Genomic DNA, 23,129 nt, shown 5'->3' with positions numbered 1-23,129 from the left:
TTAAGAGAGGGTTATCCTTAACTCAAAATTGAATCTCAGAGTAGATTCAAAATTTTGCCAGTGGACAGCTGATATGTAGCTTTTAGCACAGTAACCAAGAGACAGCTTTTTGGATTGTAAGAGATATTCTATATTCTATAGATATTCTATATTCCGTCCTTGCATTTGCTTTTCATGTTAACATTTTTTGTTAAAAATTATTTTGCATATAAATGGGGGAATTATGAAAAAAAATCCTCTTCAATAAATATTTGAGAAAAGGGAAAAACTTTTTTCTTTACCTATATTAAGATAAATTTGACTAAATAAAAGCTGTAAATCTTTTACCCTCGTTTTTTCAGTAAGAATTATCAATTTCCATTCAAAGTAAAAGACCCACGGTCTCAGAGTAAAAAAGAGAAACGTTTGTAATTCTGATGGCACAAAACGGTTTATGACACATCAAAAGATTACCGTTACTGCATCTGCTCTAACCTGGTAAAGAATGAGCTCAAGCCCATAATAGTTCATTTATGACTGGGTTTTGAAAAAAAAACTTTAAAAGAAATAAGAATTGTCATTTGAAGCTGATTCGAGAATGATAAGTATTATTTCAATTAATCTTAATATTAAAATCGCACGAACATAATTCTAGGGTTTTGAAAAACACCTAAAACACCACAAGAATAATGTAAGAGTGAAACGAAAATTGCACCATCGAAATCACCATAGCCGAAAAACCTATATAGAAGACCTATAGTTCCCCATCTTGAGCAACAAGGAGAATCATTTTTTCACATATATGGTGATGCGTTTCCTTTCTGTATTTTCTGTCACCGCTAGGGGGGGGGACTGAAACCTTATAGAGAGATGTCTAAACGAAAGCCCCATTTAGAAGAATTAAAGTCCCTCATCATGAGCAACAAAGGAAGTCAATTTTTTACGTAGAAAGCAGTGGCGTTTCTCCTTTTTTTTTCCGCAGCAACGAGTTCGTACATGCCGGATATAATCAGAAAGTTCGTGATAATGAATTGGAAATAAAGAGTGACTTGTGGCAATAAATTGAGAATCTACCAACAGAATCAATACGGGGAAATAATAACTACATTAAAGAAATACCTATTTTATACTGATTCCAAATAACTAAAATCTATTCAGTTTAGAGGTACCCATTTACAGCTTTCAGCACAGGGATGATTCCATAACTCGACAAAGGGGGAGAAACACCCATCTGAAGTGCCCAATGATAGCTATCCTGCAAGACCAAGAAGAAGATTCGGTGTCAGTGTTTTCAATACCCAGGTCGGGCCTCTTTAGTTTAAACACGGGGTACCCATCTACAGCTATCAGCATAAGAATGATTCCATAGCTCGACAAAAGGGGAGAAACTCCCTCTGAAGTGCCCAGTCTGCATGAAAATTGCACCATTAAATGGTATCTAAAAACCTTCTAACAGAATTTTCAAGCTACTGACTACAAAAACGGAGATATGGCATTTTTGCGGCAAGAGTCTGTTTTTTCTCATGGTGTGATAGTATCAGACCAGTGGAGGTGGAATTTCGGGACAAGTCTTAAGCGAACTGGAATGGCAAGTTGTATTGTCCTTTTTAGGAGGCGAAAGCGATCGTAGGGCAATTAGGAAAGACGAAACATTAAACAATAGGCTATGTCCACGATGGTAGCACGATCCGTATTAGGAGAGTAAAACGGATTTGGTCGAACCTGAAAAGAATTTGTCATAATCATTGCTCTGAATATTATGTTAAAAACATACAGGGCTCAAAGGGAAACCCGAATTTCTTTAAAAGAAGCAAAGAAAGGTGTTCAATCTTAGAAAGAACAGGAATTATCCAATATAAGAGGTAAGGCGCGACCCCCTTAAGCCTCCTCGTCACTTTTCAAGCTGAAATCTAAACACGATGCTGATAATAATATTTAGTGCCTATAATATGTTGAAACTTTACCGTAAAAAGGGGGAAACCTTGAGTTATGCTGTACTGAGAGAATGATGGTTTTACTTTCAGTAACTTACGCCCTAAACCTTAGCTCAAAGATTGGGCGAGGGGCATAGGGAGGGGCCCCAATTTCGTTTTATGTGAAAAATTAAAAATATACATTCCTTCCACTCTCTTTTGTCTTAGTTGAAATTATGTAATGCTACACAATTTCATTGCTTTATTATAACCCGGAGAGAGAGGTCTTACCATAGCTTGTCCTTCCCCAGCCACTCACAGTAGCTACTTGGCCGATATACGTTGATTCTCTTTCAGGCAAGCATACTGGCAAAATATTTTCTCGATACTGGACATCTCTAGTTAATCTTACCAAAGCTATATCGTTTTGAAAGTCTTCAGGCTTGTAGTTTGGATGTACCTGCAAAATAAATAACTTTCATTGGTTTTACTGTTACTAGTAACTCATTGAAGAATCAAACCGCCTGGTGCTGACGCATATGCGCACACTCATCCTCCAACCAAATCCGTTTGAAGCTCTCGATCGTCAGTCAAAATTCGTTAGTCAAAATGTCAATAGGATAGTCATTTTTTAACATCGTTACATTCCAAGTCCCAATTTTCATTTCTTTAAATTAATGAAATTATTTTGGCCTTCGGAAAAGCAATGATCCCGGATACCAGTGCAAGATGGTGATAAACATATCTTCTCAAGTTTACACCGAAGCACTTAAGCCGGCTTAGAACCGGAGAGCAAGAAGTCCCTAGGACCTCCAGTATGAATGGAGGTTTTTTGTAATCCTTGGCCCATCTTGGTCACAACACGATCTTCATCACTTGGCGATGCTCTTCTATTAACAAGAGTAGAAATCCTACACAGACAGTCCCAAGCCCATTACCTACGACTCGTTATATTTCTATGCCTACAAATATTATGCTAGTACCCGGAGGCAACCCATAGTAGATAAATTAGCTAGGAAGAGGTTTCTCGTCCCGAAAACGCCCGTCAAAACAGACCTAGCCCAGAAGAATTATCCATTGATCAGAATCCCTTGCGAATGCTGTGTCGTTTACTATGCTATAATTTCTTCGAGGGGCACCACTCCTCAAGTGGGAATAGAGATGACCGAAAGGTCCCCAGTCTTGCAGGTACCCCAAAAGGGTCGAGGCAGCGCTTTGCAGAGGCCGTTATCCATAGATCTGGATCTTACGCCCTGCCACAGTTATGCTCCTATAGTCTAGGTCTAGACTATAGTCTAGGTTAGGTCTAATACTCTAGCTACTGTAATATTAGAGGATTTGCCATAAAAAGAAAATCCTTTTTATGCATACATTGTTTTGAAATTTAGTTTTTTTTTAGAATTTCTGTTGCTATTAACAAGTGCTGCACAAGTCACGCTACGCTTGAAAACTATTACTTCTTCTACTACAATATTTTGCAGCCATAAGTCACCTAAGATTGACAAACTGGAGAATACTTCTTCTTTATCCCACCCTGTTTAAAATTATCCTTTGGATATCAGCCAGGAAATTCTTCAAACCTAATTGGATGCATTCGACCATCCTCTTCTCTGTTTGTGAGCTATTTATTTTGCAAGCATTTGTACGCTATCTATGCTATTTAAGATTTATTTTATGTCTGTCTATAAGAGATGGTTAATTCATCCAAACCACTCTATCATTCTTTTCTTTTCGATAGTCTTAAGTCGATTGGCTGTCCCAGAATTACGCATATACGCATGTGTGTAGGAGCAAACGTGGCACCAGGTGGCAGTATGTGCTTGTTTTTGGATATTTTTTAGTCGATTGGCCTTAATCAGCTTAGTAATTTAGGTTACTTAATCAGCCTAATTAGCTTAGCCATCTTTTCTAGCAGTGAATTATTGTCCTAAGGCTTAAGAAGTCATTGATGGTCGTCTAAAACCTTGTAAGTAGGTTTAGGTAAAGAACATATAAGTCCATCGGACAGCAATGCGTCCAACAGGCAGATGACGTAATATATAAGATGACGTAATGATGACGTAAATCCAACGGTAGTCGTACATTAATAGTAAGGGCAGTCATATTTTTTAAGTCTTGGTAAATCAACAAATTTTTAGGCTGAATGTTGTTTTGCTTTAACAGAAAAATGAGATTTTAATATCTTATTGTCCAAAAATGGTACTATGGAATCTGTCGGATCCATGATATAGGCCAGTGGCCTTAATCAACTTCTGCAGTTAGCCAATTTCCCTACATTGAACTATTAAATCTACAAGCGGTCGTAAGTTTAAGAGTCAATGATGATCGTCAATGCTTCACATCGGTGAAACCCTGTGAGCAGATCTAATTCAATAACACGTAAGTCCTGTTAGCAATGCTGGGTTTGACCACATTTTTTTTTCTGTAGAATAATAAGCTACTTGATTTAAATTTTTACCATTTTATTTTATTAGAGAAATAAGATTTTAACATTTTGGTGACCCAAAATGATGATGTAGGATTTGTAGGACCAATGATGTCGACCAGTGGCCTTAATCAACTTCTGCAGTTAGCTATTTTTCCTACAAGTGGATTATTAACAGCGACGTATGGTCGTAAGTTTGAGTCAATGATAGTCGTCAATACTTCACATCGGGGATATCTTGTAAGCAGATCCAAGGCTATTACCTGTACCTCAAACAGGTAATGAATTTTTTTCTGATTTTTTTTTTGTAAATTATTAAGCTTCCAGATTTAGTATTTTTTCTCATTTTCAGAAACGCGAGACCTAAGCATCTAGGTTTAAAAAATTATGATATAAGCAATAACAATCTCATGCATGTCCCTATTTCTCCTATATATAGATTATTAACATTGAGATAAGGTCACAGGGCTTGAAAGTTAATAGCCGTCGTCAGAAGCGTTGCCAATGCGGTACGGCTATACCGTTTTTGGTACAATTTACAGGTCCTGGTATAATTCACTACATATCTAAATTTTCCGGTACAATACAAATTTTTCGGTAGACTTGAGTTTTATTTGCTCCTTTATGAACTGGATATATGTTCAACTTTAAGCTTACCCAAAATTTTCTTTTTGGAACGGCACATTTTTAACCTGCTGCTTAGGTGCAACAAATTAATCTATTATGGTACAATTTTAGTCGGAAAACTGTTAAAGTCTATTTCAAAGTTTTGGCAACGCTGGTCATCAGTAGATCGGCGAAATCCTCGTAGTAGATCCAAGTCCAGTTCACATAAGTCCGATAGGTAGTACTGGGTATCATCATGTTTTCCTTAGGTATTTCTTCAAATAAATATGAATAAATAAGTTTTTATTCAAATAAATACGAAGAAATAAGTATTAATTCAAATGAATACTTAAGAGATCTATTGGTTTAGAGATCTATTTGATTTACTTAAAAGACCGCTGTTGCTCATAAAATGAGTTCCAAGAGCTTCTTTGAAAGCAAAATCCTAGAATAAAAGATATATTAGTTCTAATTTAAATTCAAATGCCACTTTCAATATTGCCATTCATTATTTCGGATGCCACTCTTAATGCACTTATTGTGATGAAGAAAAACCTAGTTACCTTTAAACCTTAATTCAAATTTTATATTCAAATTGAAATGTCACTCTTTATATTGCCACTCGTCTAGTGCGATTCACAAATTCGAATGCCACTCTCAATGTCACTTATTTTAATGAAGAAAAACCTTGTTACTCTTAAGCTCTTATAATCATTACTTTCAGTTCTTTAGTATACGATGAAATGATATACATTTGAAAAAGCACCTCGTATCTATATATTTAGCCTATACTTTAGTCAGCTTAATTGACTTGTTATTTATATTATATTTATATTATATATAAATTTGTGGAATTCTCCCATTTTCAAATGAAAAGAATTGAGTCAGTAATAAATTTCAAAATTAGTCAATGAAGAGATTTCAGTTGAAATTTGAAAGTTTGCCAAAGAACCAATCTTCAGTATTATTTTTTATCAGTATTATTATTTGAAAATCTTGGTAATTTTGTACATAAACTAAAATTTTGCAAATGATTCCTTTCCCACCTCGGGACAGTTACTTTTTGTTTAGCCCTTGATGCTATCGGTAATTTCTCATTCTAAAAAAATGTCTTAGCCACCTTAAACTTTCCGTCATAACAGCCTTAGGGAGTAAAGTCGAACCAGTGATGATACTGAATATTCTGTGATGACAAATTATTCGTAGCAAAAGCACGAAATACTAAAAAGAAATCACAAATCAGAATTAAATAATGTTGCCCATCTAGCACCTTTTAGAAACAAAATTCACTATTTTTCTAATTACTACTAATTTGCGACTAATTCGGTTGGCGACTTAATTTTCGACTAATTTGGTTGAGCTTATACTTACTTCTTTTCGGTCAATGTCAAAGTCTTCACTGGGGTATGGGCCAGAGCTTTTTATATTATACTCGCCAAGTCTTACACGAAGGCTACTACTCGGGGTACTGAAAAAAAGATAAAGACAAAATTTAAAAGTTGCAACTAAAGGGAAATAAAATAAGTTACTATATTAAAACAAATAACGCAGAGTAAACACATATTGATGTTGAAATGGGAACATGGTGAACACTGATATAAACATTGAAATGAGAACATAGGAGTATGTTGAAACGTTGAAAGTGGAATGGGGTACAGAATAAGATAGGTAGGTACTTATGTAACTTTATTCAAAAACAATACTAAAAATAATAATTAATAAATAAAAATCAATAAATAAGCAATAAAAGCTACGTCTAAAATTAAGATAAAGGATGTTGTTAGATGTTTATGAGGAATATTTTAGAGGCTTTGTTCATATTGAAGATTGTATGGGCTTCCCCATATCTTATTGGTTCTAATCATAATCACAGGCTAGTTTTGATCCCAAAATACGATATATCTCCTTTTTCTACACTATTCTCATTTTAGAGATTATATCTCCTTTTTCAAATTTAGAGCTTTTGATATCAAAATTTTGCATCTTTTTCTTAAAGGTGGGATTAAGAATTTTCCTGAACATACAACTATTCGTTAGTAGCAATGAAAAAAAATTAAAAATATGTTTTTTCAGTTTTGATTTATTTTTTCTCTCTCGTCTAAAAATGATAGTTTGTATCATGTTGCCTTTTGAATTGCCAGAAATTCGGCTCAAAGTGACTTCCGTAAATTTTTGATTGTAATTACATTTGCATATAATTCCCAAAAACCGTCGGCTAAGCTGTTATCAAAGTAAGGGTCAGCAGGAAAAAGTACAATCTTACTCATTGTCCTTCTAATATACATTTCTCTGCTAATCCTACCAATGAGCAGCTTACCCTACCTTTGAGCTGATCCTGCTTGAGCTGTTTAGCGAACAGTTTTTGGTAATCATTTGAAAACGGTGAAAATATTATATATGACCCTTAGATATTGCAGCAGTGAATTGAAAAGACTACGGGTATAGACCCGTAGTCTTGCCAGGAAGCTGTCAAAGTCTTGGGTAGTCAAATTTTGAAAATTTTGGTAGTCATTTATCTAGCATAGTCAAATCATCTGTATAATCTACGTCTAGGAGAGTTTTACCTTCCTATTTGATTCCGTGCTCTTCTAGCCTTTGTTGTGTTCCTTAAGGACAAATCCATCAAAACAAACCATATAAACGGAGATAGACCGCAACCCTGCTTAACTCCTGATCCAACACCAAACCAGCTATTAAACTCACTTCCTAACTTTATTGCTCCTGCGTTAAAGTTAGGAAGTAGGAATCCCGTGCGAATGCTGTGTCGTTTACTAGGCTATAATTCTTCGAGGGGCACCACTCTTCAAGTGGGAATAGAGATGACCACAAGGTCCCCAGTCTTGCAGGTACCCCAAAAGGGTCGAGGCAGCGCTTTGAAGAGACCGTTATCCATAGATCCGGATCTTACGCCCTGCCACAGTTGTACTCCTATAGTCTAGGTCTAGACTATAGTCTAGGTTAGGTCTAATACTCTAGCTACTGTAAATTTTGCAGTAGCTAGAGTATTAGCTACTGCAAAATTATGCTAGTCATTTATCTAGCATAGTCAAATCATCTGTATAATCTACGTCTAGGAGAGTTTTACCTTCCTATTTGATTCCGTGCTCTTCTAGCCTTTGTTGTGTTCCTTAAGGATAAATCCATCAAAAAAAACCATATAAACGGAGATAGACCGCAACCCTGCTTAAGTCCTGATCCAACACCAAACCAGCTATTAAACTCACTTCCTAACTTTAACGCAGGAGTGTTGTTCTCGTACATAGCCCCAATCACTTTGGTGTACTTATCTGGTATGTTATAACCTAAACTTACTTAAAAATAGGAAAATTAAAATAAATTTTAAAAATAAATACTGAATGAAAAAGATTTTCATATGCAGTTAAAGAATGTAGGCGTCAAATAAAAAAAGAGGAAAATATGGGTGATTTTTCACGGTCTAAATTAACACCACCGGCGAAATGTAATTTTGACCTAAAAACTTCATGATTTTGAAATAATCGAAAGAAAAAAACTTGGAAAATGACCGTTTTCATGCACGATTCCTTTTATTTTAGTAAAATTCGTACAACTTTTATCTTTACTTTGTTTTGACTTTGTCTAAACTTGACGTTTAGAGCTGGTGTCTGGCAACAGTGACATTAACTACATGTTGGGAGTAAAAACTTATTTCAAACACTTACAAATGGTTATATTCTTAAAAAAAAGGTTACCATAAAATGATATTTTTACTGGTGTTTTCACTTCACTGGTTCCGACGCCTCTGCTAATTTCCTCCTTTCTAGTAATGTCTATTAAGTACTTAAAACAATACTATCCAGACAATACATTCTTTTTTGAATTTTAATCCAACTTCACCATCCTTTAACACTTTCTTGTGTCATATAGTCAGGTGCAGATACATAATTAATCTTCGGAAGGGCACAAACAAAGCTTGGGCTCTCCCATTAGTATTCTTTGGCCTTCCAATCCCTAAGAGGGGGCAACTGCCCTTTAACCACCCCCTGGATCCCCCTGCTTATAGTAGCTGGTTAAAAACTGAAACAAAGATTCTTTTCCAGTTTTCAAGCAGAAGATGATATTTTTTTTTAGAATCCCGATTAAATTCTACCATCTAATTACGTATAAACTTTTGCAACAATACAAAAAGCAATTACGTATAAATTCTTCCTCCATCATCGTATTTAAGTACAGCACTTTTAGGTAGAGACAAAAAAGGTGGAACATTGTACTTGTGAACACAACTTCCTGCAATAACAATATAACAATAAAATATACTATAAATAATACCAAAAGCAATGCTATCTAATTACGTACAAATTCTGGCTACACCATCGTATTTAAGCATTTCATTTTTAGGTAGAGACTAAAAAGAAGGACTATCTTACTTGTGGACACAATGCGCTGCAGTAATAATCCACCGTCTGTTAATGAGCGCTCCACCACATGATATTCTACGAGAGAGAAAGCTTGACTTTATAATTGCAACCTAGAATAATAGAAAACGAATTACAAATCAGTTTGTATTTATATATGATTTAAGGTAAATTCAAGTCCTATCACCTAAAGACACCTCCCACTTACCACCTTACTATTACCTACCACCAACTGAATACATGATTTTGATTTCAAACAACGATAGTTTGACAGACAGTCTACTAAAACCCAATCAGTGTATCCTAGTGTAGAGGTTACGCTGTATATTTATAAATTTATTAAAAATACAAACAGAACTCCTATCTAAGATTTAACTGCCTCAACGTAGATGTCACCAGTAAATCATTCACTGGTAAAGGACATTACCTTACATAACTAGCTATAAAATAACATTATTTTTAGCGAGTTCCGCAAGCCTTTTTATGGTAAAAATAAACAAAAAGGTAAAGTTAATGTATTGGACTTCGAAGTCTTTACTGGTGGCGCTGATTTCCATTTCATGGCCCTTCAGCCAGGAGGCTCAACGGAGGATTTGGGGTCGCCATCCGCGGCTTTCGTACGCCATTCATATTTACTTTCCTCATATTTCTCCAGGCATCCATTTAGAACTTAGTCGACTCAGTCTAATTTTACAGAGTCACGCCAAAGAACTCCGTTCCAAACCAAATAACGGGTGACATAATGACTCGAACCCTTGTCCCCACAGACAAAGGATTTCAAGTCGAACGAACATGTCTAGGAGGTGACAACAAGCGGACAAACAGCAAAATCTTATCTATTATAAGTTTCACCGTAACTATAGGACTCACTATTTCAGCCATGTCCACTCACTTCGGGTCCTACAAATACTGTGTTTTGAGGCTGTCTTCTTATCTCTAAGGTTTTGTACTTGCCATCCACGAAAAATGTCTGACTTTCCAGGACCTTCTTAGTGTCATTTCCATCACATTTGAAATCTAATGACATAAGTTCTTTATTTCAGAAAAAAAAATGGTAAAATGGTCTCTCAGTGCTCAGGTGAGGTAAAGGTAAAGAATACAGCATTGGGCTTTACAGTCCCTACCGTTGGTGCTGATCACCGTTTCTTGGCCCTTCAGCCAGGAACTGCAATGGCTGGTGTTCGGGGCCAACCATCCTGTGCTTTCGCACACCCTTCCTGTTTACCTTCCCCAGATTTCTCCGGGTACCCATTTAGGGCTGGGTCGACTCTGGCTGAGCTTACAGAGTCACGCCACTGATCCCCGCTCAAAACCAAATAACTGAGTACACTAGGATTCGAACTCTCACCCTCTCGGACAAAGGATCCTAAATTTAGCGCACCATTCCACTCGGCTAGGACTCTCAATGCTCAGGTTGTAAGGCAACTACTTCTACTACTAACAACAACTCACTGTAGCACCAAGCCGCCTGAGGCCAACACAGCTACGTGCGCTCCTCCTCCATCCCAATTTATTCAGAGTTTCTCTTTTTACACCCTCCCAATAAGTTCCTGTATCCTTTAAATCTTTCTTTATGACATCCTCCCACCCCAGACGAAGACAAGCTGCTTTCCGTTTAGCCCTAGACGGTTGGCAGAAAAGGAAAATCTTCGGCAATTGGTCATCCTTCATCCGAAGAACGTGCCCTAGGCATTTCAACCTTTCCTCCATTATAGCCCTGGACAAAGGGATTGAACACTTTTCGTACAGCCTACTGTTTGAAATACGATCATTCAGCCAGGTACCCCAGAACAACCCGTAGCTAATTTCTCTGGAAAACATCTAGTAAATCTTCATCCACTTTTCGGAGCGCCCATGCTTCAGAGCCATATTTTACCACTTTCATCACTGTACCTTCCAATATTTTAATCTTGGTATGCAGACTTATTTTCCTATTCTTCCAATTTTTTTTTAATTGTGAAAAAAAAACCTGTGCCTTGGGTATTCTACTTTTAACATCTTCACTGCTCCCACCGTCTTTACTAATAATGCTACCAAGGTAAGTGAAGCAACCCCCCTGGTCAATCTTTTATTTACCAAACTTCACCTTTTCATCTTTACTTATTCCTAGTCTTAGCGACATAATCTTCTTAACATTAATTTTCTAACCTATTCTAGCACCATGAACTCGCAAAACCTTTAAGAGTTGACTCATTTTCTCAAACTTTCATCTAGGATGCTTAAATCATCAGCATAATCTAATTCCAAGAGAGTTTTTCCTCCCCATTTGATTCCGTGGTCTCCAATTGCCTTTCCTGTACTCCTTAAGACAAAGTCCATCAAAATGATATATACAAAGGGGGATAGAACACAACCCTGCTTAACTCCTGATTTAATATAAAACCAGCTGCAAACCTCATTTCCTACCTTAACCGTAGCAGTATTATTCTCATACATAGCAATAATCACTTTAATGCATTTGACTGGTATACCATATAAGGACAATACTTTTGCTAAAGCTCTTCTATCAACAGAATCGAACACTTGCTCATAATCTATAAAACTTAGGACCGAAAACGTTTGACAACTAAGGCACTTCTCAATAATTAACCAAAGAGTAAAAATTTGGCCGACACATCCTCTACTTATTCTTAGACCGCACCGTTCTTCTCTTAAAATTCTGCCTACAGTATCTCTCGGTCTAAAAAGTATCATATTACTAATTAATGTGCTACCTACAGAGACCAGACTAATGCCTCGGTAATTACGACACTCACTCTTATCACCTTTCTTATACATGGTTTAATTAAGGTTTTCCTAAAATTGTTAGCTACTTATCCTTTTTCAAAGATAATATTCATAGTCTTAAACAACTTATTTCTAGCCTCGGAGCCACCATATTTAAGAAACTCATTTACCACACTATCAGCATCTAGAGTACTATTTTTTTAAATTCTCTTAGCACTGTCGCTAATTCTTCTTCACAAATCTTGTTTCACATACAAGGCATCATAAACTTTTTCATTTTTCTCTATATCTTTTCCTACAACTGTATCTTAGTTTACCATGTTCTCAGAATGTCCCACCTATCTCTCTTTCATCGTTTCCTTATCACTAATTGTTGCTCCATTCCTATCTTCAACTGAGACAAGTCCTGATTGACTTACTCCTCTCAATTTAGTAGCATGTCAGTAAAATGTTTTACCATTATGCCGTCTAGCTGTATCTTCTAGATCCTCGGCAATTTTATCCATGGTCTCCACTTCACACCTCCTTAGTTTATATTTTGATGCTTTCTCCACTTTCTTTACATTCCTTATGTTTTCATATGATCTATCACTCAGATAATTCTTGTACAAACCCCTTTTCCTCTCTATTAAACGTAAAGCTTTTTTACTTGTATTCCTAGCTGCAGTCTTAACTTTCTTTCTTAAGACACCATCAACAACTTCGCAAATTGTTTTTCTAAAATTATTTGAGAAAAACAATTATTTTAGAAAAACCCTGAACTATTTAGTCATAAAATGAGCAATTAGTATTCTATTATTAATACCTCCCCAGCCTAAACAAGACTTAGCAGCTTCCTTGTTCATCATGAGCCCTACTCCCTGTCTATGTACCCCATCATTCCTGCCTGAGTCAACAAATTCTATTTTTTCTAACTTCATGCTTCCTACCCCTGGGATATGAGTTTCTGCAACTCCTAATAAGTCCAATTTAAATCGTCTTAAATCGTCAGTCAAAATGTCGTCAGTCAAAATGTCAACACGATAGTCATTTTTACCGTCATAGCATTACAAGTTCCAATTTTCATGTTCTTTAAATCATTGAAATTATTTTGGCCTTAGGAAAAGCAATGATCCCGGATACGAGTGCAGGACGGGGATCAACATATATTCTCAAGTCTACACCGAAGTGCTTAAACCGGCTTAGAACCGGACAGCAAAAAGTCACTGGGACCTCCAGTATGAATAGAAGCTTTGTGCAATCCTGGGCCCATCTTGGTCACAACATGGTTTTCAGCACTTGGCGATGCTCTTCTATCAACAAGAGTCGAAATCCTGCGATCGAAATCAACAGAGTCCCAAGCATATTACCTCCGACTCATTATATATTCATGGCTCAAAATATTATGCTACTACGGGGAGGCAGCCCATAGTAGATAAATTAGCTAAGAAGTGGTTTTTCAGCCCAAAAACGCCCGTCAAAGCAGATCAAACGTCAACTTTCTTCTTTTATTCAAATTATTTCTTTTATTCTTCTTTTATTTCTTTTATTCTTCTTTTTTTATTCTTCTTTCTTCTTTTATTCTTTTATTTGTTTCTTAAATAAAAGCAGCGTTGCACAATTGATTCGATTTTTCCCTGAGATTTGATGAAAAACTAAAGCACATTCAAATTCCTTCCAAAGCATTGGCAGTGCTGGTCAGTAATAGGAGTAGTAAGACCACTAAACTGAGTCTAATGCTCTTTAGGGGCCTCCCCCAGACCACCCAGCGTGTCCCCAGGTGACGATTGGGGACACTCAACAGATATGTAGGGTACCGCCATAGGAGGCACAGACCAAGGTGGGACCTTGTCCCTGGGGGTCCATAGTAGAAACTGGGGCACCCTCGCCCGGGGCCATAAATACAGGTGGAGGAGGAAGAAGGCCCCTCAATGTGCACTCAACAGGACCCATCGGCGTGTCCACACGTCCCATGAGTTAAAAACCTTCTCCCGGTAATGGGTTAAATTGCATGGTGACGCAGAACACCATCGTGGGAGGATCTTCTATAGGAGGACAACTGCGGAAGGGCGTAAGAACCAGATCTATGGGCAAAGGCCTCTACAAAGGGCTGCTTCAACCCTTTCGGGGGACCTGCAAGACTGGGGACCTTGCGGTACACTCTATTCCTACTTGAGGAGTGGTACTCCTCGAGGAAATTATAGCATAATAAACGACACAGCATTCCTAAGGGATTCTGATTAATGGATAATTCTTCTGGGGTTTGTCTGTAAAACAAAGTGACGAAAACAACGTAGTGTTTCAACCATAATGTAATGAACCAACTTCAGACTGGTAAAAACATGGCTTCTACTTTAAATTAAATAAAAAACCAAGTTTTTTAACTGAAAGTAAGCAGCGACATTAAAACTTAAAACGAACAGAAATTACTCCACACATGAAAGGGGCTGTTCCCTCCTTTACACCCCGATCATTACGCTAAAGTTTGACTCTTTCTCTCAGCCCTACTTTTTAAAACAGTAAAAAAAAACTTATGCGTAAAGAGCGGGGCGTTTAGGAGGGATGGGCCCTTTTCATATACGGAGTGATTTTAGTTTTAGTATTTTAGTTTTGAGGAGACGGTTTTCAAGCAAGACTGCATTATATTGCCATAAAAAGTACATTGTACTTTTGCATTTTTTTTCACGTGACTTTTTCCCTGAATACCTACTATGTTTGCTTTCTTACTAATGTAGCCTACTCTGATTTCTTACAAGTACTCATTTAGTGGACAAATGCAAGACTATTCAACCAGTAAAGGAGATGAGCCGTAACACCATGCATTATTACCCATCTCTGATCAAGCCAATTTCACTTAAACTATCAGATCAGAGCCATCTTAATCTGGGTGATGGGTCAAGAAGCAGATGGTGTGTAGTAGGGGATGCCCCATGCAATATTTTAGTGATTCAGTGATACTGAATCAATATTTAGTGGTTCAATATTTAGTGATTCACAAAATTTAGTGATTCAGTGATACTGACATAACAACTCCTGAAATCTCAAACCGCCAATATCTGTAACTGCAGAAATTGAGTTACCAAATCAATTTCTAGATTAGTGAATAAATGAACTAAGCAAATAAAATAACAGGATGAGTGAAAAAGTATCATACTACTGACAGAGTATCGATAGGTATCTAGATAATACTCTGCAATCACTGAATTCAGCAAAAACACTGAGTGATTCCGTGAAGCCTTTAGAATTTGGTAGCCACTATTTTTTGTTGGGAACTCATACAATAGCAAGTGGTGATGATAAAGGCTAGTCAAACAGTTCCTGGTAACGAGCTGTGAGTGAGGAGCGACCCAGCTTAATAGTAAACGAAACTCTAAAGAAGGGAATTTTGATACCAATAGATATATCGAACGAATTGGATTTTTATGCGGGTTTTACATATATGAGCTTTATTGAGTTTAGTCTTACCCATCAAAGGTTACGAGCCTGAGAAAATTTTAACAATTCTCAAAAAAGGGGAAAACATCCTCTCAATGAAAATTACATCATCAGATTCATCGTATCAGAAAATCCTACTGTAGAAGTTTCAAGCTTCTATCTACAACAATCTAGAATTTTGCACTTTTTGCCAGAAGAACATCACAGATGGCTGATTGTTAGCTTGTTTTTTTTTTTTTTTACTTTTTCCCCCGTGGTGATCGAATCGACCCAGTGGGCCTAGAACATCAGGAAAGTATTCATTCTAACGAAAATTAAAAGTTCTAGTGCTTTTTTTAATGGAACGAAAAATTCGAGGGCAACTAGGCCCCCTCCCACGCCACTTTTTTCCTAAAATCGTTCGATTAAAATTCTGAGATAGTTAATTTGTTCAGCATAGTTGAGAGGTCTATTAATTATGCCTTTGGAGATAACATGACCCCAGAACCCTTGGGGAAAGGTCTTTAATTTATAAAATTTATTCACTGTTTACGGATAGTATTTGTTATTGGGAAGTATGCACGCATTTTTGGGTGGGGAGGGGAGGCCAAATTTTATGCTGGGAGATATTCACATAGGGAGAAATTTCCATGGAGAGAGAATTTTCAAAGGGATGAAATTTTCAGGGGAAATTTGCCAGAATTCCTATATTTTTATGTCGTGCTTTATCTTTACTGGCTCAATTTCACGTGTGGAGGTGTTAGGGTAATTGTCCGGGGTAGATTTTCACCAAAATTAAATCATCCAGATGACATTTTTGTGGGGAGGGGATTTTTCCGTGGAGGTGGAGCCAGACTGCCTGGCGTTATTTAAAAAAAAGAGCAGAAATTGAATAAAGAACAGGTTTTTTCAACTGAAAGTAAGGAGCAATATTAAAACATAAAACATAAAGAAATCATTACGTGTACTAGGGGGTTGCCCCTCCTCAACACCTCACACTTTACGCTAAGTTTCAGTTTTGTCCTAATTCTTTAAAAACGACTCCTGAAACACGGGGCTCGTTTGATAAGAACAATAAGTAACTTTTTACAAATGCCGAAAAACGTTAGCGTGAAGAGCGATGTGTTGTAGGCAACCCCTCTCGTATATGTAATAATTTCTGGTCGTTTTGAGTTTTTGTTATTGCTCCATATTTTCAGTTGAAAAAACTTTTTTATTTAATCTACTACCAAAGATCAGTTTGATTATTGATTTTAAGCGCTAAATAAGAATAAGAAATAGCACATAACCATTAGGGGGAGGGCAGGGGTTGGTAAAGTGAATTTGCAACGCAAATGAACGTCATATTTGGATTTGAGATTAAATCATGATTTTAAAAAAATATCTGTTTCTTAGCTATCTAAATATTCCATTAATAGGAAAATTTACCAAAAATATAGTACAAATCTGGAGCTTTGAGATCATTTTACAGCACTTATTTAAAGTCAGTAGGTCTTCAAACTTGAGATTTTTTCTGTAGTTAACTTTTTTTCTAATACTTTACAATTTATTTTTTGCGTTTTTCTTAATCCCCCATTACCCGAATAAAACCCTCCCTGACATAAATTCATGATCATCTGGTCCTCAGCTTGTTCTTGTACTAAAACATTTAAGCTGTTTCTTTAAAGATCCAAATGCCAGAAGACAGAATATACTTGAGGAAAAAGTAAATTATGGCACTGGAATCAGACGATGAGCCAACTGGCTCAGAACCGTGGCAAATTAAACGAATATTTTCCAGGGTAATTGAAATTCTTAAGGCAAATCACTGGAGGACTAGAAATAAGTTAATGTAATTGAACTTTGCGGTCCTCAGGGCCATGGTAGTAAATGAAGTGGGTGAGGCAGTCCACAGTGACTCTCCTTTTATGGAGCCAGGTTAATATTGGAAAAATTCTTCTTTGTAAAATAGATGATGGATATGAAAACCTCTCCATAGTACTAAAGCCATATTTTAGCGAAGGCCTTAATCCTTTAGAAATCAGACATATTGATTATAAATCGCCGAAATCATATATTATTTAGAACTCAGATCCTATGGAAATTAACCAACAGCATAATTAGATAAGCTTAGCCCTATTTTTAATAAATCGAAGGATTTTTATTTCTCCAGTATTATCAAAAGTTAAAACTAACCAAAACTGTTCAAAGCACCCCGGTAACTAATTAGTTTTGATTTACCTCTTTTCCATTTTTGCTTCTTAATTCTTTCCTCTTACTATTAAAGCAAGCACATTAACCACATGTTAATGGCTTAATTAGGCTTTTCAATCATAATTGCAGCATATCAAGGCTTTGAACTTGAGAATATTGGACATTCAAAACATTGAACAAGGACCTTAAAAATTTTGGGTAGGACACAGCTAGTCGACTGGTAAACAGTGTGGTCATTTGAAAGTCTGACCGTCCGTAACGAAATCTGTTTATAATTACCCATTCGTTTGGTTCAAAATAAAACTTGAGTTTTCTTTACTCTCAAAATACAATGGACACAACGAAGTCAGAGACAACTTTTGGAAACAGGGTCTTGAGCAACTACCTAAGAGCCTGAGGTTAGAAAATCGTGGAGTAAAAAATTCACTATTAGGAATTTTTTGCTTCATTTGGAGAAAACCACCGATAATCAAATTTTTAAATAAATATATGCACTATTCGAACTCTTAATTTTTACTTTTTTCATAGTGTCTTATTTTATGGAGATCTGATGGCTCCGACGAGTTTTTAAAACAAACAGGCTGTTATCTTTACCTGTTGTCACCTAATTGTGTTTTTATGAGTAATTGAAATTTTACTAACAGGTTCATAACTAAAGCGGGCATAAAAAGTGGAATAAGTTTAACTATATACATTCCCAGGGTTTCAATTTGTTGGTTCGGTTTACTATGGGATGTGGATCGCTCTTTGCTTGACATCTCGATACTTGGGGATGCCCCCCCAAAAAAAAACTAAACTGAGTTCCACACACAATTTTGTGATTTCTTCCTTTTTTAATCACTTCTGACGCTTATTTGGCAGACTAGTACTACTACTACTACTAAAAACTCACCACACCACCAAGCCACCACAGGCCAACACAGCTAAGCACCCTCTTTCTCCAACCCAATCTATTCAAAGCCTCCCTCTTTACACCCTCCCAGGAAGTTCGTATTCCCTTTAAATCTTTATTTATGGCGTCCTCCCACCCCAGACGAAGACGAGCTGCTTTCCGTTTAGTCCTAGACGGTTGCCCGAAAAGGGCTATCTTCGGCAATCTGTCATCCTTCATCCGCAGAACGTGGCCTATTCATCTCAACCTTTCTTTCTTTATAGCCCTAGAAAGCGAGATTGAACCACATTTTCCGCACAGCCTACTGTTTGAAATCCGGTCAGTTGACCTGGTACCCAGAACAACCCGTAGACAATTTCTCTGGAAAACATCTAGTAAATTTTCATCCACTTTTCGAAGCGCCTATGCTTCAGATCCATATTTAACGTTTCGTTACTTATATTCGTTACTAACGTTCCAATATTCTCATCTTGATTCACAGACTTGTTTTCCTATTCTTCCAAACTTTTTTTTTAACTGTGAAAAAACACCCTGAGCCTTGGCTATTCTACTTTTAACATGTTCACTGCTCCCACCTTCTTTACTAATAATACTACCAAGGTAAGTGAAGCTACTCACCTGATCAATCTTTTCGTTACCCAACATCACCTTTTTGTCTTCTCTTATTCCTAGCTTTAGTGACTTAGTCTTCTTAATATTAATTTTCAAACCAATTCTAGCACCATGAACTCGAAAAATCTCTAAAAGTTCATTCATTTTGCTCATACTTTGATCTAATATGCTTAAATCATCAGCATAATCTAGTCCAGGAGAGTTTTTCGCCGAGTGTAGTAGAAGCAATGTTTTTGCGTTTTTTTTTTTTTTTGTTTTTTTTTTTTTTTTGACGATTTTGATGAGTTAATCCATCCAGTATTGTTTTAACTTGGAAAAGGTTAGATACATTAAAACGGGTTGATAAAAATAGGTCAGGGTTGGTATTCATGAGGTAAATATCCCATATAAATGGATATTAAAATAGGTTGATAAAAATGGGTTATATCCCACACTGGACCCATTAATGGGACAAATATCCCATAAAAGTGGGATATTAAAATAGATTGATAATAGGTCAGAAAACAAGGAAGGTGTGGTCCCTTCTAATCATCTTATACATTTATTAAGACAAGGGGAAACTGTTCCTAGTTTGGATCTTACTAAAGCATAGACTTTATGACCGTTATTACACCAATCAAGATGGTGCTTGAAGCTACATTGATACAAACTAACATTTAGTATAGACTTTCTAGACTTTAGTATAGACATAGACTTTATAGTTTTTAGTATAGACATAGTATAGACTTTATGACCGTTATTACACCAATCAAGATGGTGCTTGAAGTTACATTGATAAAAACTAACATTTAGTATAGACTTTATAGACTTTAGTATAGACAAAGGCTTTATAGTTTTTAGTATAGACATAGTATAGACTTTAAGACCGTTATTACACCAATCAAGATGGTGCTTGAAGCTACATTGATAAAAACTAACATTTAGTATAGACTTTATAGACTTTAGTATAGACATAGACTTTATAGTTTTTAGTATAGACATAGTATAGACTTTATGACCGTTATTACACCAATCAAGATGGTGCTTGAAGCTACATTGATAAAAACTAACATTTAGTATAGACTTTATAGTCTTTAGTATAGACATAGACTTTATAGTTTTTAGTATAGACATAGTATAGACTTTATGACCGTTATTATACCAATCAAGATGGTGCTTGAAGCTACATTGATAAAAACTAACATTTAGTATAGACTTTATAGACTTTAGTATAGACATAGACTTTATAGTTTTTAGTATAGATATAGTATAGACTTTATGACCGTTATTACACCAATCAAGATGGTGCTTGAAGCTACATTGATAAAAACTAACATTTAGTATAGACTTTATAGACTTTAGTATAGACATAGACTTTATAGTTTTTAGTATAGACATAGTATAGACTTTATGACCGTTATTACACCAATCAAGATGGTGCTTGAAGCTACATTGATAAAAACTAACATTTAGTATAGACTTTATAGACTTTAGTATAGACATAGACTTTATAGTTTTTAGTATAGACATAGTATAGACTTTATGACCGTTATTACACCAATCAAGATGGTGCTTGAAGCTACATTGATAAAAACTAACATTTAGTATAGACTTTATAGACTTTAGTATAGACATAGACTTTATAGTTTTTAGTATAGATATAGTATAGACTTTATGACCGTTATTACACCAATCAAGATGGTGCTTGAAGCTACATTGATAAAAACTAACATTTAGTATAGACTTTATAGACTTTAGTATAGACATAGACTTTATAGTTTTTAGTATAGACATAGTATAGACTTTATGACCGTTATTACACCAATCAAGATGGTGCTTGAAGCTACATTGATAAAAACTAGCATTTAGTTATGAACTGGGAAACCGCTACAGATCATATTTGCAATATCATATATATTCATATTTGTATTGTTATATGTATTATATAGTTAGTATTTGATATTCCAATTTACGGTATTCGTGTTTCAAATAACATATTTGTCTTGTTCTAAATGACGTTAATTTAAATAGGGTTCGATTAAATTACAAATAGCGTAAAAAGGCTCCATTACAAAAAAAATTGAGAACCACAGCTCTAGGATAATTCCATTAGGATAAGGCCCTATCCAAGGCAGAGGGTGTTACCGGATTTTACACCCCCCTCATATTTTTGTTTGACTCGTCGAAAAATAACAAAAATGCGAACCAACAAATTTGTGATGCGTTTTGGTAAAGGTTTTTTTGGAACCCTCCCCCCACCCAATCGAACAGAAATCCTGGAAATGTCTTTGCATTACGATGTAATGTTTTTTTAAGATAATAATAACTTTGAAATAATTATTACCAAAATAAAAATTTTGAAATGATTAAGGTTATAATTTATGATCATTAGCAATAGGAAAGGCGATAAGTAAAACCTCAAGAAAGGATAGCGTGAAGCGTAACGACGGTGATCCCCGTTATAATATCAATTTTCTGACACGCGAATTAAACTTTGTCTTTTTTCGGCTCGCTCCGCAAGCAATTTATTCCTTTTTTTTTAGTATGTCTGAATGAAAACGATGATGCCCTCGAATAGGGGAGGAAGAGGTAATTAGAACAAATTTAAAGGCTGTCGGAACTTCGTGAGCATGGGTAAAGAGTAAAGCTTTAAACACACTAGGGTGGAAAAAGTTTGCGTAGCTTTCTTCAGATACTGGGGCACTATGAAAGTGCCCTCAGCTTCCTACTTTCTATGAAAGTAGCTTTCCACTTTCTGGGGCACAATACATTATTTTTATAGGTGTCCTCTCGATCCAATTCAATTCAAAGCCTCCCTCTTTACACCCTCCTAGGAAGCTCCCATTTCCCTCAATTTCTTTATGACATCTTCTCACCCCAGCCGCAGACGACCTGCTTTCCACTTAACCTTAGACGGTTGGCAAAAAAAATCCTTGACAATATGTTATCCTTCATAAAACAAGGCTTAGTCAGGTTAGCCTTCCTTCCATTATGGCGTTAGAAAGAGGGATCGAACCACATTTTTCGGGGAGCTAGTTCGGTAGGTCAAACGAGTACCTAAAACTATCCTTAGCCGATACCCTAAGAATATATTAATAAATCTTCATCAGTCTTTGGAAGCACCCATGGTTCAGTCCTGCTTGACCACTGTTATGACCTTAGTTTGCTGGATCTTCACAGCGTCCGTCATTTGTTAATAATACCCAGGTAAAAGCGAAGCTATCCACTTGATTGATTTTGTTATTACCTAACGTCCATGGGCGTAGGCAGTATCTTGTTCAGGGGGGGGGGTCATCCGATTCCGTGATGGAAGGGGGGCATTTCACGAAACCTCACATTGCCAGCAAGTTCAATCTTACCTTTTAAAATCTTTCTTCATCAATAATGTCATAAATCATAAATTATAAATTAGATTAATTATTAATTATAAATTATAAATAAATTAAATTATAATTATAAATCATAATCTCATAAATCATAAATTAGCTTAAGCATTAATCTTCTTCGATTAATATACTCTTCCTAAAATAAGCTACTATAATATAATAAGTCCACTATCTTATTTCCAATTTCCAGAAAACATAAACACCATATTTGCGATTTGACACGCTTAGATAACAGCTTCTTGTTCTAAGAATTCAATTAAAAAGTTTAAAGTTGGGTGATATTAAATATCAAAATTGATATAACTATATATCGGATCAAAAATCAGAATTGAAAATCGAAACGTAAATATCGATATCGCAAACGATATTTGGAAGTTTCTGTTTATTTACAGCTTTTTCAACCATCTACCAGTAAACATCCAATAAAAAATTCCAACATACGAAAACCTATCTTTAGATAACAGCTTCTTGTTCTAAGATTTCAATTAAAAAGTTTAAAGTTGGGTGATATTAAATATCAAAATTGATGTAACTATATATTGGATCAAAAATTAGTATTGGAAATCGAAACGTAAATATCGACATTACGAACGATATTTGGAAGTTTCTGTTTATTTCCAACTTTTTAAACTATCTATCAGTAAACATTCA

The 23,129-nt window shown here is 35.9% G+C and overlaps 1 protein-coding gene across 5 annotated transcripts in view; it reads right to left on the bottom strand.

The window, feature by feature from the left end:
- The window catches only part of LOC136037774 (serine proteinase stubble-like), a 211,102-nt gene that overhangs the window by 3,537 nt on the left and 184,436 nt on the right, over positions 1-23,129 (bottom strand). For all 5 annotated transcript variants that reach the window (XM_065720589.1, XM_065720590.1, XM_065720588.1 and 2 more), the window contains 3 exons: positions 9,309-9,409; positions 6,295-6,391; positions 2,184-2,352 (listed from right to left, as the gene is read on the bottom strand). In XM_065720589.1, coding sequence (XP_065576661.1) covers positions 2,184-2,352; positions 6,295-6,391; positions 9,309-9,409 — 367 coding nt within the window. The remainder of the gene's footprint in view (positions 1-2,183; positions 2,353-6,294; positions 6,392-9,308; positions 9,410-23,129) is intronic.

This window comes from Artemia franciscana, chromosome 17 (genome assembly GCF_032884065.1).
Source record: "Artemia franciscana chromosome 17, ASM3288406v1, whole genome shotgun sequence".
Taxonomy (NCBI): Eukaryota; Metazoa; Arthropoda; class Branchiopoda; order Anostraca; family Artemiidae; genus Artemia; species Artemia franciscana.
The sequence above is the reverse complement of the archived record's forward strand: the minus strand, read 5'-3'. Positions and strand labels throughout refer to the sequence as shown.